Source organism: Oncorhynchus keta, chromosome 21 (assembly GCF_023373465.1).
Source record: "Oncorhynchus keta strain PuntledgeMale-10-30-2019 chromosome 21, Oket_V2, whole genome shotgun sequence".
Lineage (NCBI taxonomy): Eukaryota > Metazoa > Chordata > Actinopteri > Salmoniformes > Salmonidae > Oncorhynchus > Oncorhynchus keta.
In genome coordinates this window covers 54,607,065-54,624,304 of record NC_068441.1, presented here as the reverse complement: position 1 = coordinate 54,624,304, position 17,240 = coordinate 54,607,065, and the positions used below count along the sequence as shown (strand labels likewise).

The 17,240-nt window shown below is 45.8% G+C and overlaps 1 protein-coding gene and 1 long non-coding RNA gene across 5 annotated transcripts in view; one reads left to right on the top strand and one right to left on the bottom strand.

Annotated features, from left to right (window-relative positions):
- The window catches only part of atp2b2 (ATPase plasma membrane Ca2+ transporting 2), a 245,556-nt gene that overhangs the window by 123,361 nt on the left and 104,955 nt on the right, over positions 1 to 17,240 (top strand). The window contains exons 7-9 of the mRNA XM_052474241.1: positions 10,873 to 10,914; positions 12,463 to 12,630; positions 14,482 to 14,696. Coding sequence (XP_052330201.1) covers positions 10,873 to 10,914; positions 12,463 to 12,630; positions 14,482 to 14,696 — 425 coding nt within the window. The remainder of the gene's footprint in view (positions 1 to 10,872; positions 10,915 to 12,462; positions 12,631 to 14,481; positions 14,697 to 17,240) is intronic.
- Positions 2,153 to 4,054, bottom strand: LOC127910449 (uncharacterized). Of its 4 annotated transcripts, none has more exons than XR_008074943.1 (4): positions 3,929 to 4,054; positions 3,391 to 3,515; positions 2,873 to 2,898; positions 2,153 to 2,214 (listed from the first exon to the last, which is right to left on the bottom strand). It is a non-coding gene; the product is annotated as an uncharacterized LOC127910449 (long non-coding RNA). The 4 variants fall into 4 exon arrangements; XR_008074944.1 differs by lacking the exon at positions 2,873 to 2,898 and adding an exon at positions 2,677 to 2,702; XR_008074941.1 differs by lacking the exon at positions 2,873 to 2,898 and adding an exon at positions 2,595 to 2,620.

The following is a 17,240-nucleotide window of genomic DNA, read 5'->3' as shown; positions in this document are numbered from 1 at the left end:
TTTTACAGTATATTGCGTTAGAATTGTAATGCTCTGCCTGAAGGGTACCATTCCTCCTCTGTTTTAAACAACAGAGTGTTGGGCTCAATTCCATTTCAATTCCAGTCAATTCAGAAAGTGAACCAAATTCCAATAGCAGAGAAATAGCAGAGAAACGGAATTGGAATTCAAATGTCAGTGTACTTGAAATGGGATTGTCCCCAAACCCTGATAGGAACTGTAGCAACACCAACTGATGGTCCTGTTATTCAAGCTCTTAACCATGTTCTTTTGGTTCACTGTTGCTCGTCTTTTTTTTACCCATGATTTACTTGCTAGACTGCCCCCATCCCTCTGCCCACCCCATCGCAACTATAGCCACCGATGGTGCTGCAGGTGGTTTTGCACCTGGCAATGCCAGCCTAGTCAATGGTAGGTTGACCAGAACCTCCTTCCTGTCCTGCTCCCTCCCACTGGGTACAACTGCCTCCTCCCTCTTCCACCTCCTCCCTATATGCCCACTCTCCTCCCTCCTCCACCTCCTCCTCCCCCACCTCCTCCTCCATCTCCTCCTCTTCCTCCTCCACCTCCTCGTCCTCCTCCACCTCCTCTTCTTCGACATCCTCCTCCTCTACCTCCACCTCCTCCTCCTCCTCCTCCTCCTCCTCCTCTTCCACCTCCTCCTCTTCCACCTCCTCCTCCACCACCTCCTCCTCTTCCACCTCCTCCTCTTCCACCTCCTCCACCTCCTCCTCTTCCACCTCCTCCACCACCTTCTCCTCTTCCACCTCCTCCTCTTCCACCTCCTCCATCACCTCCTCCTCTTCCACCTCCACCTCCTCCTCCTCCACCTCCTTATATTCCCACTCTCTTGTTCCTGTACCCTCCACCTCCTCCCTCCTCCTCCACCTCCTCCTCTTCCACCTCATCCTCCTCCACCTCCTTTTCCTCCTCCTCCTCCTCCTCCTCCTCCTCCTCCTCCTCCACCTCCTCCTCCCTATATGCCCACTCTCTTGTTCCTGTACCCTCCACCTCCACCTCCTCCTCTTCCACCTCCTCCACCTCCTCCTCCTCCACCTCCTTTTCCTCCTCCTCCTCCTCCCTATATTCCCACTCTCTTGTTCCTGTACCTTTCACCTTCTCTCCTTTAAATGCATGTTTCTTCTTTTCCTGAGGAACAGTCTTCATTTCCTTTCCTGTCTTCCTCCTTTTCTTGCTTTCAGTTTGTTTGGGTTGAATGACTGAGTAGTAATGCCACAATACATCCAAAATATTGAAAAAGTTCAATAGAAAATCTAAATGATTTAGTAAGTAGGTAGTGAGGGATGATCCGGTTGCGTTGGAGGTGGGACATGGGTTTAATACAGAGACGTTCTGTAAGTGTTCTCGGTGGGAGATATGTGTTGAAGAAGGTTGGGGGGGGTTTGCTGTTTGCCAGTCACGACGAGCATGTCATTATTATCATGGAAGGTGTGGGGTCTAAATGTCCCTCGGAAATGATTACTAGTTGTTCTCAGGACAGGTGACATAGTCGATTACTAGTTTTCTGTGACTGATATTAGAAGTAGATTAATCTACCCCCCTCTCCCCGGTATCTACATCCTAAATACCACCCTATTCTCTATATAGTGCACTACTTTTGAACAGGACCCTTAGGGAAACCTAGTAGTGCACCATATAGGGAATAGGCTGCCTTTTGGAAGACTGTCTATCTCTCACACTGCGGTCCTGACCTGTCTCTCTGCACTGAATGAGGTCAATTGTCCAATTTCAGCTGCCTCGTTGTGTCCTCTGGAAGGGAAGTGGATCTGCTATTGTCGTTGAAATGAACTGAATAGACATGGCCATTATACCGACTGAGAAAGAAACAGTTTGATACAGATGGTTATAGATATTTTTATTTATAAAAAAAAAATGTGACCTTTATTTAACTAGGCAAGTCAGTTAAGAACAAATTCTTATTTTCAATGACGGCCTGGGAACAGTGGGTTAACTGCCTGTTCAGGGGCAGAACGACAGATTTGTACCTTGTCAGCTCGGGGGTTTGAACTTGCAACCTTCCGGTTACTAGTCCAACTACTCTAACCACTAGGCTACCCTGCCACCTCTACCCTCTAACCAATAGGCTACTCTACCCTCTAACCACTAGGCTACCCTGCCACCTCTCCCCTCTAACCACTAGGCTACCCTGCCGCCTCTCCCCTCTAACCACTAGGCTACCCTGCCGCCTCTACCCTCTAACCACTAGGCTACCCTGCTGCCTCTACACTCTAACCAGAGCTCTAACCATACCCTGCCGCCTCTACCTTCTAACCACTAGGATACCCTGCCGCCTCTACCTTCTAACCACTAGGCTACCCTGCCGCCTCTACCCTCTAACCACTAGGCTACCCTGCCGCCTCTACACTCTAACCACTAGGCTACTCTACCCTCTAACCACTAGGCTACCCTGCCGCCTCTACACTCTAACCACTAGGCTACCCTGCCGCCTCTACACTCTAACCACTAGGCTAACCTGCCGCCTCTACACTCTAACCACTTACCCTGCCGCCTCTACACTCTAACCACTAATACCCTGCCACTAGGCCACTACCCTGCCGCCTCTACCTTCTAACCACTAGGCTACCCTGCCGCCTCTACCCTCTAACCAATAAGGCCTCTAACCACTAGGCTACCCTGCCGCCTCTACACTCTAACCACTAGGCTACCCTGCCGCCTCTACCCTCTAACCACTAGGCTACCCTGCCGCCTCTACACTCTAACCACTAGGCTACCCTGCCGCCTCTACACTCTAACCACTAGGCTAACCTGCCGCCTGCACTCTAACCACTAGGCTACCCTGCCGCCTCTACACTCTAACCACTAGGATACCCTGCCGCCTCTACCTTCTAACCACTAGGCTACCCTGCCGCCTCTACCCTCTAACCACTAGGCTAACCTGCCGCCTCTACCCTTAACCATTTGGCTACAGGCTATGCCGCCTCTACACTCTAACCACTAGGCTACCCTGTCTACACTCTAACCAATAGGCTACTCTACCCTCTAACCACGAGGCTGGTCTACACTCTAACCACTAGGCCCCTACCGCCTCTACCCTCTAACCACTAGGCTAAAAGCCTCTACACTCTAACCACTAGGATACCCTGCCGCCTACCTTCTAACCACTAGGCTAACCTGTAACCCTCTAACCACTAGGCTACCCTGCCGCCTCTACACTCTAACCACTAGGCTACCCTGCCACCTCTACACTCTAACCACTAGGCTACCCTGCCGCCTCTACACTCTAACCACTAGACTACCCTGCCGCCTCTACACTCTAACCACTAGGCTACCCTGCCACCTCTACACTCTAACCAATAGTACTCTACCCTCTAACCACTAGGCTACCCTGCCGCCTCTGGACACTCTAACCACTAGGCTACCCTGCCGCCTCTACCCTCTAACCACTAGGCTACCCTGCCGCCTCTACCCTCTAACCACTAGGCTACCCTGCCGCCTCTACACTCTAACCACTAGGCTACCCTGCCGCCTCTACCCTCTAACCACTAGAATACCCTGTTAAACCAATAGGCTACCCTGCCGCCTCTACCCTCTAACCACTAGGCTACCCTACCGCCTCTACCCTCTAACCACTAGGCTCCCTATCTAGAACCACTAGGATACCCTGCCGCCTCTACCTTCTAACCACTAGGCTAACCTGCCGCCTCTACCATCTAACCAATAGGCTACTCTACCCTCTAACCACTAGGCTACCCTGCCGCCCTACACTCTAACCACTAGGCTACCCTCTCTATCAACCACTAGGCTACCCTGCCGCCTCTACACTCTAACCACTAGACTACCCTGCCTACACTCTAACCACTAGGCTACCCTGCCACCTCTACCCTCTAACCAATAGGCTACTCTACCCTCTAACCACTAGGCTACCCTGCCGCCTCTACACTCTAACCACTAGGCTACCCTGCCGCCTCTACCCTCTAACCACTAGGCTACCCTGCCGCCTCTACCCTCTAACCACTAGGCTACCCTGCCGCCTCTACCCTCTAACCACTAGGCTACCCTGCCGCCTCTACACTCTAACCACTAGGCTACCCTGCCGCCTCTACCCTCTAACCACTAGGCTACCCTGCCACCTCTACACTCTAACCACTAGGCTACCCTGCCGCCCGCAGGAAGATGCTCACTTGATAAGATTTTTTCCCCTTTTAGTAATATGCACCAAGGTATTCAATGTTTACATTTGGACAGATAGTTTTGGTGCAATAATTTGGTGGTAAAGTGTACCTTGAAATTAAAAGGGTAAAAATAAATGACCTGTAATAAATTAATTCACATGAGATATAAAAATGACATGTGTATGTGTTTAAGATCTAGTGGTTTTAATGGTAGTCCTGTAGTCTATCAGACCCCTGTAGACCTGTAGTCTATCAGACCCATGTAGTCCTGTAGTCTATCAGACCCCTGTAGTCTATCAGACCCCTGTAGTCTATCAGACCCCTGTAGTCTATCAGACCCTGTAGTCCTGTAGTCTATCAGACCCATGTAGTCCTGTAGTCTCTCAGACCCTGTAGTCTATCAGGCCCCTGTAGTCTATCAGACCCTGTAGTCCAGTAGTCTATCAGATCCCTGTAGTCTATCAGACCCTGTAGTCTATCAGACCCTGTAGTCCTGTAGTCTATCAGACCCATGTAGTCCTGTAGTCTCTCAGACCCCTGTAGTCTATCAGACCCCTGTAGTCTATCAGACCCTGTAGTCCTGTAGTCTATCAGACCCATGTAGTCCTGTAGTCTCTCAGACCCTGTAGTCTATCAGGCCCCTGTAGTCTATCAGACCCTGTAGTCCAGTAGTCTATCAGACCCCTGGAGTCAGTAGTCTATCAGACCCCTGTAGTCCTGTAGTCTATCAGGCCCCTGTAGTCTATCAGACCCCTGTAGTCCAGTAGTCTATCAGGCCCCTGTAGTCTATCAGACCCCTGTAGTCTATCAGCCCCTGTAGTCCAGTAGTCTATCAGACCCCAAATGACTTAAATGTAGACTATCAGACCCATGTAGTCCTGTAGTCTATCAGACCCCTATAGTCCAGTAGTCTATCAGATCCCTGTAGTCTATCAGACCCTGTAGTCTATCAGACCCCTGTAGACCTGTAGTCTATCAGACCCATGTAGTCCTGTAGTCTATCAGACCCCTGTAGTCTATCAGACCCCTGTAGTCTATCAGACCCCTGTAGTCTATCAGACCCATGTAGTCCTGTAGTCTCTCAGACCCCTGTAGTCTATCAGGCCCCTGTAGTCTATCAGACCCCTGTAGTCCAGTAGTCTATCAGACCCCTGTAGTCCTGTAGTCCATCAGACCCCTGTAGTCTATCAGACCCCTGTAGTCTATCAGACCCCTGTAGTCCAGTAGTCTATCAGACCCCTGTAGTCTATCAGACCCCTGTAGTCTATCAGCCCCTGTAGTCCAGTAGTCTATCAGACCCCAAATGACTTAAATGTAAATGTAAATGTCCACTAGTCTATCAGACCCCTGTAGTCCTGTAGTCTATCAGACCCCTGTAGTCCAGTAGTCTATCAGACCCCTGTAGTCCTGTAGTCTATCAGACCCCTGTAGTCTATCAGCCCCTGTAGTCCAGTAGTCTATCAGACCCCTGTAGTCCAGTAGTCTATCAGACCCCTGTAGTCCTGTAGTCTATCAGACCCCTGTAGTCTATCAGCCCCTGTAGTCCAGTAGTCTATCAGACCCCTGTAGTCCACTAGTCTATCAGACCCCTGTAGTCCTGTAGTCTATCAGACCCCTGTAGTCTATCAGGCCCCTGTAGTCCAGTAGTCTATCAGACCCCTGTAGTCCAGTAGTCTATCAGACCCTGTAGTCCAGTAGTCTATCAGACCCCTGTAGTCCAGTAGTCTATCAGACCCCTGTTGTCCAGTAGTCTATCAGACCCCTGTAGTCTATCAGGCCCCTGTAGTCCAGTAGTCTATCAGACCCCTGTAGTCCAGTAGTCTATCAGGCCCCTGTAGTCCAGTAGTCTATCAGACCCCTGTAGTCCAGTAGTCTATCAGACCCCTGTAGTCCAGTAGTCTATCAGCCCCTGTAGTCCAGTATTCTATCAGACCCCTGTAGTCTATCAGACCCCAGTAGTCTATCAGCCCCTGTAGTCCAGTATTCTATCAGACCCTGTAGTCTATCAGACCCCAGTAGTCTATCAGGCCCCTGTAGTCCAGTAGTCTATCAGACCCCTGTTGTCCAGTAGTCTATCAGACCCCTGTAGTCTATCAGACCCCTGTAGTCCAGTAGTCTATCAGACCCCTGTAGTCCAGTAGTCTATCAGACCCCTGTTGTCCAGTAGTCTATCAGACCCCTGTAGTCTATCAGACCCCTGTAGTCCAGTAGTCTATCAGACCCCTGTAGTCCAGTAGTCTATCAGACCCCTGTTGTCCAGTAGTCTATCAGACCCCTGTTGTCCAGTAGTCTATCAGACCCCTGTAGTCCAGTAGTCTATCAGACCCCTGTTGTCCAGTAGTCTATCAGACCCCTGTAGTCTATCAGACCCCTGTAGTCCAGTAGTCTATCAGACCCCTGTTGTCCAGTAGTCTATCAGACCCCTGTAGTCCAGTAGTCTATCAGACCCCTGTAGTCCAGTAGTCTATCAGACCCCTGTAGTCTATCAGACCCCTGTAGTCCAGTAGTCTATCAGACCCCTGTAGTCTATCAGACCCCTGTAGTCCAGTAGTCTATCAGACCCCTGTAGTCTATCAGACCCCTGTAGTCTATCAGACCCCTGTAGTCCAGTAGTCTATCAGACCCCTGTTGTCCAGTAGTCTATCAGACCCCTGTAGTCTATCAGACCCCTGTAGTCCAGTAGTCTATCAGACCCCTGTTGTCCAGTAGTCTATCAGATCCCTGTAGTCTATCAGACCCATGTAGTCTATCAGGCCCCTGTAGTCCAGTAGTCTATCAGACCCTGTAGTCTATCAGACCCTGTAGTCCAGTAGTCTATCAGACCCTGTAGTCTATCAGACCCCTGTAGTCCAGTAGTCTATCAGACCCATGTAGTCTATCAGGCCCCTGTAGTCCAGTAGTCTATCAGACCCTGTAGTCTATCAGACCCCTGTAGTCCTGTAGTCTATCAGGCCCCTGTAGTCCAGTAGTCTATCAGACCCTGTAGTCTATCAGGCCCCTGTAGTCCAGTAGTCTATCAGACCCTGTTGTCCAGTAGTCTATCAGACCCCTGTAGTCTATCAGACCCTGTAGTCTATCAGGCCCCTGTAGTCCAGTAGTCTATCAGACCCTGTAGTCTATCAGACCCCTGTAGTCCAGTAGTCTATCAGACCCTGTAGTCTATCAGACCCTGTAGTCCAGTAGTCTATCAGACCCTGTAGTCTATCAGACCCTGTAGTCCAGTAGTCTATCAGACCCCTGTAGTCTATCAGACCCTGTAGTCCAGTAGTCTATCAGACCCTGTAGTCTATCAGACCCCTGTAGTCCAGTAGTCTATCAGACCCATGTAGTCTATCAGGCCCCTGTAGTCCAGTAGTCTATCAGACCCTGTAGTCTATCAGGCCTCTGTAGTCCAGTAGTCTATCAGGCCCCTGTTGTCCAGTAGTCTATCAGACCCTGTAGTCTATCAGACCCTGTAGTCCAGTAGTCTATCAGACCCCTGTAGTCTATCAGACCCCTGTAGTCCAGTAGTCTATCAGACCCCTGTAGTCTATCAGGCCCCTGTAGTCCAGTAGTCTATCAGACCCCTGTAGTCTATCAGACCCCTGTAGTCCAGTAGTCTATCAGACCCTGTAGTCCAGTAGTCTATCAGACCCCTGTAGTCTATCAGACCCCTGTAGTCCAGTAGTCTATCAGACCCTGTAGTCCAGTAGTCTATCAGACCCCTGTAGTCTATCAGACCCTGTAGTCTATCAGACCCCTGTAGTCCAGTAGTCTATCAGACCCATGTAGTCTATCAGGCCCCTGTAGTCCAGTAGTCTATCAGACCCTGTAGTCTATCAGGCCCCTGTAGTCCAGTAGTCTATCAGGCCCCTGTTGTCCAGTAGTCTATCAGACCCTGTAGTCTATCAGACCCTGTAGTCCTGTAGTCAATCAGACCCCTGTTGTCCAGTAGTCTATCAGACCCCTGTAGTCTATCAGACCCTGTAGTCCAGTAGTCTATCAGACCCTGTAGTCTATCAGACCCTGTAGTCCAGTAGTCTATCAGACCCCTGTAGTCTATCAGGCCCCTGTAGTCCAGTAGTCTATCAGACCCCTGTAGTCTATCAGGCCCCTGTAGTCTATCAGGCCCCTGTAGTCTATCAGACCCCTGTAGTCTATCAGACCCCTGTAGTCCTGTAGTCTATCAGACCCCTGTAGTCCAGTAGTCTATCAGGCCTCTGTACTCTATCAGACCCCTGTAGTCTATCAGACCCCTGTAGTCCTGTAGTCTATCAGGCCTCTGTAGTCTATCAGGCCTCTGTAGTCTATCAGGCCCCTGTAGTCCAGTAGTCTATCAGACCCCTGTAGTCTATCAGGCCCCTGTAGTCCAGTAGTCTATCAGACCCTGTTGTCCAGTAGTCTATCAGACCCTGTAGTCTATCAGACCCCTGTAGTCCAGTAGTCTATCAGACCCTGTAATCTATCAGGCCCCGTGTAGTCTATCAGACCCCTGTAGTCCAGTAGTCTATCAGGCCCCTGTTGTCCAGTAGTCTATCAGACCCTGTAGTCTATCAGACCCTGTAGTCCAGTAGTCTATCAGACCCTGTTGTCCAGTAGTCTATCAGACCCTGTAGTCTATCAGGCCCCTGTAGTCCAGTAGTCTATCAGACCCCTGTTGTCCAGTAGTCTATCAGACCCCTGTAGTCTATCAGACCCCTGTAGTCCTGTAGTCTATCAGACCCCTGTTGTCCAGTAGTCTATCAGACCCCTGTAGTCTATCAGACCCCTGTAGTCCAGTAGTCTATCAGACCCCTGTAGTCCAGTAGTCTATCAGACCCCTGTAGTCCAGTAGTCTATCAGACCCCTGTAGTCCTGTAGTCTATCAGACCCCTGTAGTCTATCAGGCCTCTGTAGTCTATCAGGCCCCTGTAGTCCAGTAGTCTATCAGACCCCTGTAGTCTATCAGGCCTCTGGATGGCAGGTAGTCAAGTAGTATTTTTCTCTCCAGCGTTCAATTCCTTTCCTCCCTCAGTCTGACCTCTGATCTTTCTGACTTTACTGTAACACTGCATGCTCTGTGTCGGTTGTTTCTCCTTTACCTCGTGTTGTGTGTTAAACGCTGTGATTCTCTGCATCTGTTTCTTGACACCTCGTGAAATATCTGAATGGCTTTTCTTGTTCTGTTGATGTGTGGAATTCCCTGTAGTCTGTGTGTGAGTTTGTCACTTCCTGTAGTCTGTGAGTATGTCACTTCCTGTAAGTCTGTGCAGTCACTCTTCAAAACGAAGCACCCACAACCGATCGGATAGCGAGGAAATCTGAGCAGCAGAGATAGCGTAGGTCTCGTAGTTGTAACTCAAGTACGGTAGAACATGTCATGTGATCGTGTCAAGCAAAGCATCTTAAAACACAATAACATTCGTTTCATCATAACCGAATAATAACAATGGTTGCATTTTGCTCAAATCACTGTCGACAGATCATAGAAGTAACCAGAAAAAGTCTATATGGGACTGTTTCCATCCAACACAGCTACAGACAAAAACAGCAAACATAACGTTTTATATGGTTTTAAAAAAATATATTAAAAAATTGCAATTATAGGATTTATTTTTAGAAAAAAAAAAAAATTCTGTTTATTATTTACATTTCTTGTGCTCTAGGTTCCGCTGTCATGCGGTCTATCTGGTCTGTAGCCTAACGTAGCAGGTGTAAAAGTCTATCAGTCCAGAGATCTGTATATATTTTAACCTTTATTCAAGTCAGTTAAGAACAAATTCTTATTTTCAATAACGGCCTAGGAACAGTGGGTTAACTGCCTGTTCAGGGGCAGAATGACAGATTTGTACCTTGTCGGCTCGGGGGTTTGAACTTGCAACCTCCCGGTTACTAGTCCCAACGCTCTAACCACTAGGCTACCCCACTAGGTACTCATGGCTTCGCCCCAACAATGAGTCGTTGTTCCAAAGGCAGGCAACAAGTTTCGGTCCAAAATAAACCCATGGAAAAACGCATCGGGCTTGTTTTGGACAGATTTTTGACGAGAATAAAACCTTTCGCTTCGCCTCTTCCTCTCTGATTCGTCTGAGCTGATCTGGGGGGAAAACTACAGTACAATGGATTATTGTCAGTGTAGTTAATTACCACGTTTCCGCGCTGAACCAGGTTGAATATTTGCTTCATGAAAACGACAGCCCAGCATCCCACAAAGATGTTGATTTGATTTATGTCGTGAATGATTGGATTTCTCATCTCTCCAGAGAAACAGCGCATTGGGCTCACAATAGATACGTGGAATTCAAGTAAACGAATTGACGTCACTCAATTAGTTGTTTAATAACCCCCCCCCCTCCTCCTCTCTCAAAAAAACTCAAATGTCAGTTCATCGTTTAGCACAAGCGCTAGGATAAATATTTACTACATAGTCACATTATTTGCAAAATCTAGTTTTATTATCAATGATCTATTTTGATTGACATTATTTCTAATAGTCACTAGCAAGCCCGGGCGAAAACGCAACATTTCGTTAGCTTGTAAATGAGAAATTAGCATCCCCTGCAGTAGAGCTTCACCTCATTAAGCAGCAGCTTTTCTGTATATGTGTATGTGACTGTCATGACGATGTTAAATAAATATTCATTCTTTTTCTGTCTTCCTTTTCAGTTTTTATTTCACTGTAATGTCCTGGCGTTTGATTGTGTGTTTTTGTTTTATTGTCGGTTCTTATTGTTCTGTGTCTCGTATGTCTCCATCGTAGGTAAAATACAGGATGACAATATGGAGAACAACCAGACTAAAGGTAACCTATTTTCAACTTTCCCCTCCCCCCATAGTTTTGGTTTGTGCTCTAATTAGCGAAGCAAATTTCCGGTAACTCCCCCCCAAAAAAATCCCAGCTTTTCCAGAATATTCCCTTCTGATTCTGGGAATATTCATTTCCTGGAAAACCTGGAATTTGGGAATTTGGGGAAAGTTATCATCATTTTGCAACCCCAGCTCTAACGATCCTCTAACATTCCCTTAACGTCTCTAACATATTTCTGATATGTAAACGTCCGTTCAGCCTCATGTACGTCTTGTGTCCCCAGTGTCGTTGTCACGGGCTGCAGTGTTGTGTCCCCAGTGTTGTTGTCACGGGCTGCAGTGTTGTGTTCCCAGTGTTGTTGTCACGGGCTGCAGTGTTGTGTCCCCAGTGTTGTTGTCACGGGCTGCAGTGTTGTGTCCCCAGTGTTGTTGTCACGGGCTGCAGTGTTGTGTCCCCAGTGTTGTTGTCACGGGCTGCAGTGTTGTGTCCCCAGTGTTGTTGTCACGGGCTGCAGTGTTGTGTCCCCAGTGTTGTTGTCACGGGCTGCAGTGTTGTGTCCCCAGTGTTGTTGTCACGGGCTGCAGTGTTGTGTCCCCAGTGTTGTTGTCACGGGCTGCAGTGTTGTGTCCCCAGTGTTGTTGTCACGGGCTGCAGTGTTGTGTCCCCAGTGTTGTCTCAGCTCTATATGAGCATGTCTCAAGGTCTCTCTCTCTCATCTCTCTTGCTCTGTCTTTGTCTCTCTCTCTCTCTCTCTCTCTCTCTCTCTCTCTCTCTCTCTCTCATCTCTCTCTCTCTCTCTCTCTCTCTCTCTCTCTCTCTCAAATTTCTTTCTCTCTCTCTCTCTTGCTCTCTCTCTCTCTCTCTCTCTCTTTCTCTCTCTCAAATCTCTCTTGCTCTCTCTCAAATTTCTCTTGCTCTCTCTCAAATTTCTCTTGCTCTCTCTCAAATCTCTCTAGCTCTCTCTTGCTCTCTCTCAAATTTCTCTTGCTCTCTTTCTCTCTCAAATTTCTCTTGCTCTCTCTTTCTTTCTTTCTTTCTTTCTTTCTTTCTTTCTTTCTTTCTTTCTTTCTTTCTTTCTTTCTTTCTTTCTTTCTTTCTTTCTTTCTTTCTTTCTTTTCTTTTCTTTGTTAAAATAGTGTTCATCTTGTGAGAGGTTAAAAGCTGGTTGAAAATATCAATGTGTATCGAAGAGAATAAACGTACCAACCACTGTCTCTGTTGGGCAGCGCTTAGAGCATCACTGGTTTCCATAACGTGTTTTACTTCAATGGATGTAATTGACCTAAGTTGGTGTCTTTCCTAAAGCATAGGCCACAGGACGCGATCTAAGTTGGGGTCTTTCCTAAAGCATAGGCCACAGGACTCGATCTAAGTTGGGGTCTTTCCTAAAGCATAGGCCAACAGGACGCGATCTAAGTTGGGGTCTTTCCTAAAGCATAGGCCAACAGGACTCGATCTAAGTTGGGGTCCTTGCTAAATAGAACAGACCCCAGGGACATCCCATAATAATCTCCTGTCTTTGTGTTCCTGTGGTTGTTTCAGTGAAGAAACAGGACGGAGCGGCTGCTATGGAGATGCAGCCTTTGAAGAGCGCCGAGGGAGGAGAGATGGAGGAGAAGGAGGAGAAGAAGAAAGCAAACGTCTCCAAGAAGGAGAAGTCTGTCCTCCAGGGGAAACTGACCAAGCTGGCTGTTCAGATTGGCAAAGCAGGTACGGAAGATCAATCAATATGATTAAATCATGTATATATATATTTGATTTATATATATATATATCGAGTGTCAAATCACTTGATAGGGCCTTGGTCAGGGAGGTGACCATGAACCCGATGGGAGAACCTTCCAGAAGGACAACCATCTCTGCAGCACTCCACCAATCAGGTCTTTATGGTAGAGTGGCCAGACAGAAGCCACTCCTCAGTAAAAGGCACATGACAGCCCGCTTGGAGTTTGCCAAAAGGCACCCAAAGGACTCTCAGACCATGAAAAACAAGATTCTCTGGTCTGATGAAACCAATGTTGAACTCTTTAGCCTGAATGCCAAATGTCACATCTGGAGGAAACCTTGCCCCATCCCTATGGTGAAGCATGGTGGTGGTAGCATCATGCTCTGGGGATGTTTTCCACCATCCCTATGGTGAAGCATGGTGGTGGCAGCATCATGCTCTGAGGATGTTTTTCAGTGGCAGGGACTGGGAGACTAGTCAGGATCAAGGGAAAGATGAACGAAGCAAAGTACAGAGAGATCCTTGATGAAACCCTGCTCCAGAGCTCTCAGGACCTCAGACTGGGGCGAAGATTCCCTTTCCAACCGGACAACGCCTCTAAGTACACAGCCAAGACAATGCAGGTGTGGCTTTGGACAAGTCTCTGAATGTCCTTGAGTGGCCCAGCCAGAGCCTGGACTTGAACCCGATCGAACATCTCTGGAGAGACCTGAAAAAAGCTGTGCAGCGACCCTCCCCATCTAACCTGACAGAGCTTGAGAGGATCTGTAGTGAAGAATGGGAGAAACTCCCCAAATACAGGTGTGCCAAGCTTGTAGTGTTAAGAAGACTCACGGCTGTAATCCCTGCCAAAGTACTGAGTAAAGGGTCTTTTTTAAATGTTATTTTTTATAAATATGCTAAAATGTCAATACTTTCCGAACACACTGTATATATGATCCATAACATATCTCTATGTGCCAGATATAATGGAGATTATGATGTTCTGAGACGGAATATGGGAGATTATGACGTTCTGAGAGAATATGGGAGATTATGACGTTCTGAGAGAATATGGGAGATTACCAGATCACGCTGACGTTCTGAGACGGAATATGGAGATTATGACGTTCTGATGATGGAATATGGAGATTATGACGTTCTGATGATGGAATATGGAGATTATGACATTCTGATGATGGAATATGGAGATTATGACGTTCTGATGATGGAATATGGAGATTATGACGTTCTGATGATGGAATATGGAGATTATGACATTCTGATGATGGAATATGGAGATTATGACGTTCTGATGATGGAATATGGAGATTATGACATTCTGATGATGGAATATGGAGATTATGACATTCTGATGATGGAATATGGAGATTATGACATTCTGATGATGGAATATGGAGATTATGACGTTCTGATGATGGAATATGGAGATTATGACGTTCTGATGATGGAATATGGAGATTATGACGTTCTGATGATGGAATATGGAGATTATGACGTTCTGATGATGGAATATGGAGATTATGACGTTCTGATGATGGAATATGGAGATTATGACGTTCTGATGATGGAATATGGAGATTATGACGTTCTGATGATGGAATATGGAGATTACCAGATCACAGAAGGAAATTTAGAAGTGGATATGGAATGCAAGAAATCAAATCACATAAATAAATGTGTTGTTCACAAGTAGTTGCTGCTGTGCTGTTGATTTCTAAAGATAAAAGTTTAAATAAATATTTGCTATCATATGAGTCAAAACAAGCCAGGCCATCTCGCACTTATCTCATCTGTTCACAAGTAAAGTAAAAAGCAGCCATTTCCTTGTCCAGGTCTGGTGATGTCAGCCATCACAGTGATCATCCTGGTGCTGTACTTTGCTGTGGACAACTTTGTCCTGCAGAAGAGGCCGTGGCTGACGGAGTGTACCCCCATCTACGTCCAGTACTTTGTCAAGTTCTTCATCATCGGTGTCACCGTGCTGGTGGTGGCTGTACCCGAGGGGCTGCCCCTGGCCGTCACCATCTCCCTGGCCTACTCTGTCAAGGTACACACACACACACACACACACACACACACACACACACACACACACACACACACACACACACACACACACACACACACACACACACACACACACACACACACACACACACACACACACACACACACACACACACACACACACACACACACACACACACACACACACACACACACACACACACACACACACACACACACTGGTCGGCTCCATCTCCAACTCTGTCAAGGTAGAGAAAGAAAATCAAGCTATTTATCATTATATAGAAAATAAAATATATATTTTTGGGGCAAACTTCTACTACTACTCTGTCAAAGTATATTATTTAAAAAATATATTATCTAAAGTGTTGCAGCTCTAATAACTAGTGTCTGATCTGTTGCAGCTCTAATAACTAGTATCTAATGTGTTGCAGCTCTAATAACTAGTATCTGATCTGTTGCAGCTCTAATAACTAGTATCTGATCTGTTGCAGCTCTAATAACTAGTATCTGATCTGTTGCAGCTCTAATAACTAGTATCTGATCTGTTGCAGCTCTAATAACTAGTATCTAATGTGTTGCAGCTCTAATAACTAGTATCTAATCTGTTGCAGCTCTAATAACTAGTATCTAATCTGTTGCAGCTCTAATAACTAGTATCTAATGTGTTGCAGCTCTAATAACTAGTATCTGATCTGTTGCAGCTCTAATAACTAGTATCTAATGTTTTTCAGCTCTAATAACTAGTATCTGATCTGTTGCAGCTCTAATAACTAGTATCTAATCTGTTGCAGCTCTAATAACTAGTATCTAATGTGTTGCAGCTCTAATAACTAGTATCTGATCTGTTGCAGCTCTAATAACTAGTATCTGATCTGTTGCAGCTCTAATAACTAGTATCCAATGTGATCTGTTGCAGCTCTAATAACTAGTATCTAATGTGTTGCAGCTCTAATAACTAGTATCTAATCTGTTGCAGCTCTAATAACTAGTATCTAATGTGTTGCAGCTCTAATAACTAGTATCTGATCTGTTGCAGCTCTAATAACTAGTATTTGATCTGTTGCAGCTCTAATAACTAGTATCTAATATGTTGCAGCTCTAATAACTAGTATCTGATCTGTTGCAGCTCTAATAACTAGTATCTGATCTGTTGCAGCTCTAATAACTAGTATCTGATCTGTTGCAGCTCTAATAACTAGTATCTGATCTGTTGCAGCTCTAATAACTAGTATCTGATCTGTTGCAGCTCTAATAACTAGTATCTGATCTGTTGCAGCTCTAATAACTAGTATCTGATCTGTTGCAGCTCTAATAACTAGTATCTGATCTGTTGCAGCTCTAATAACTAGTATCTGATCTGTTGCAGCTCTAATAACTAGTATATAATGTGTTGCAGCTCTGTTGCAGCTCTAATAACTAGTATCTGATCTGTTGCAGCTCTAATAACTAGTATCTAATGTTTTGCAGCTCTAATAACTAGTATCTAATGTGTTGCAGCTCTAATAACTAGTATCTAATGTGTTGCAGCTCTAATAACTAGTATCTAATGTGTTGCAGCTCTAATAACTAGTATCTAATGTGTTGCAGCTCTAATAACTAGTATCTAATGTGTTGCAGCTCTAATAACTAGTATCTAATGTGTTGCAGCTCTAATAACTAGTATCCAATGTGTTTCAGCTCTAATAACTAGTATCTAATGTGTTGCAGCTCTAATAACTAGTATCTAATGTGTTGCAGCTCTAATAACTAGTATCTAATGTGTTGCAGCTCTAATAACTAGTATCTAATGTGTTGCAGCTCTAATAACTAGTATCTAATGTGTTGCAGCTCTAATAACTAGTATCTAATGTGTTGCAGCTCTAATAACTAGTATCTAATGTGTTGCAGCTCTAATAACTAGTATCTAATGTGTTGCAGCTCTAATAACTAGTATCTAATGTGTTGCAGCTCTAATAACTAGTACCGAATGTGTTGCAGCTCTAATAACTAGTATCTGATCTGTTGCAGCTCTAATAACTAGTATCTAATGTGTTGCAGCTCTAATAACTAGTATCTAATGTGTTGCAGCTCTAATAACTAGTATCCAATGTGTTGCAGCTCTAATAACTAGTATCCAATGTGTTGCAGCTCTAATAACTAGTATCTAATGTGTTGCAGCTCTAATAACTAGTATCTGATCTGTTGCAGCTCTAATAACTAGTATTTGATCTGTTGCAGCTAATAACTAACTAGTATCTAATATAGTTGCAGCTCTAATAACTAGTATCTGATCTGTTGCAGCTCTAATAACTAGTATCTGATCTGTTGCAGCTCTAATAACTAGTATCTGATCTGTTGCAGCTCTAATAACTAGTATCTGATCTGTTGCAGCTCTAATAATTAGTATCTGATCTGTTGCAGCTCTAATAACTAGTATCTGATCTGTTGCAGCTCTAATAACTAGTATCTGATCTGTTGTAGCTCTAATAACTAGTATCTGATCTGTTGCAGCTCTAATAACTAGTATCTGATCTGTTGCAGCTCTAATAACTAGTATATAATGTGTTGCAGCTCTGTTGCA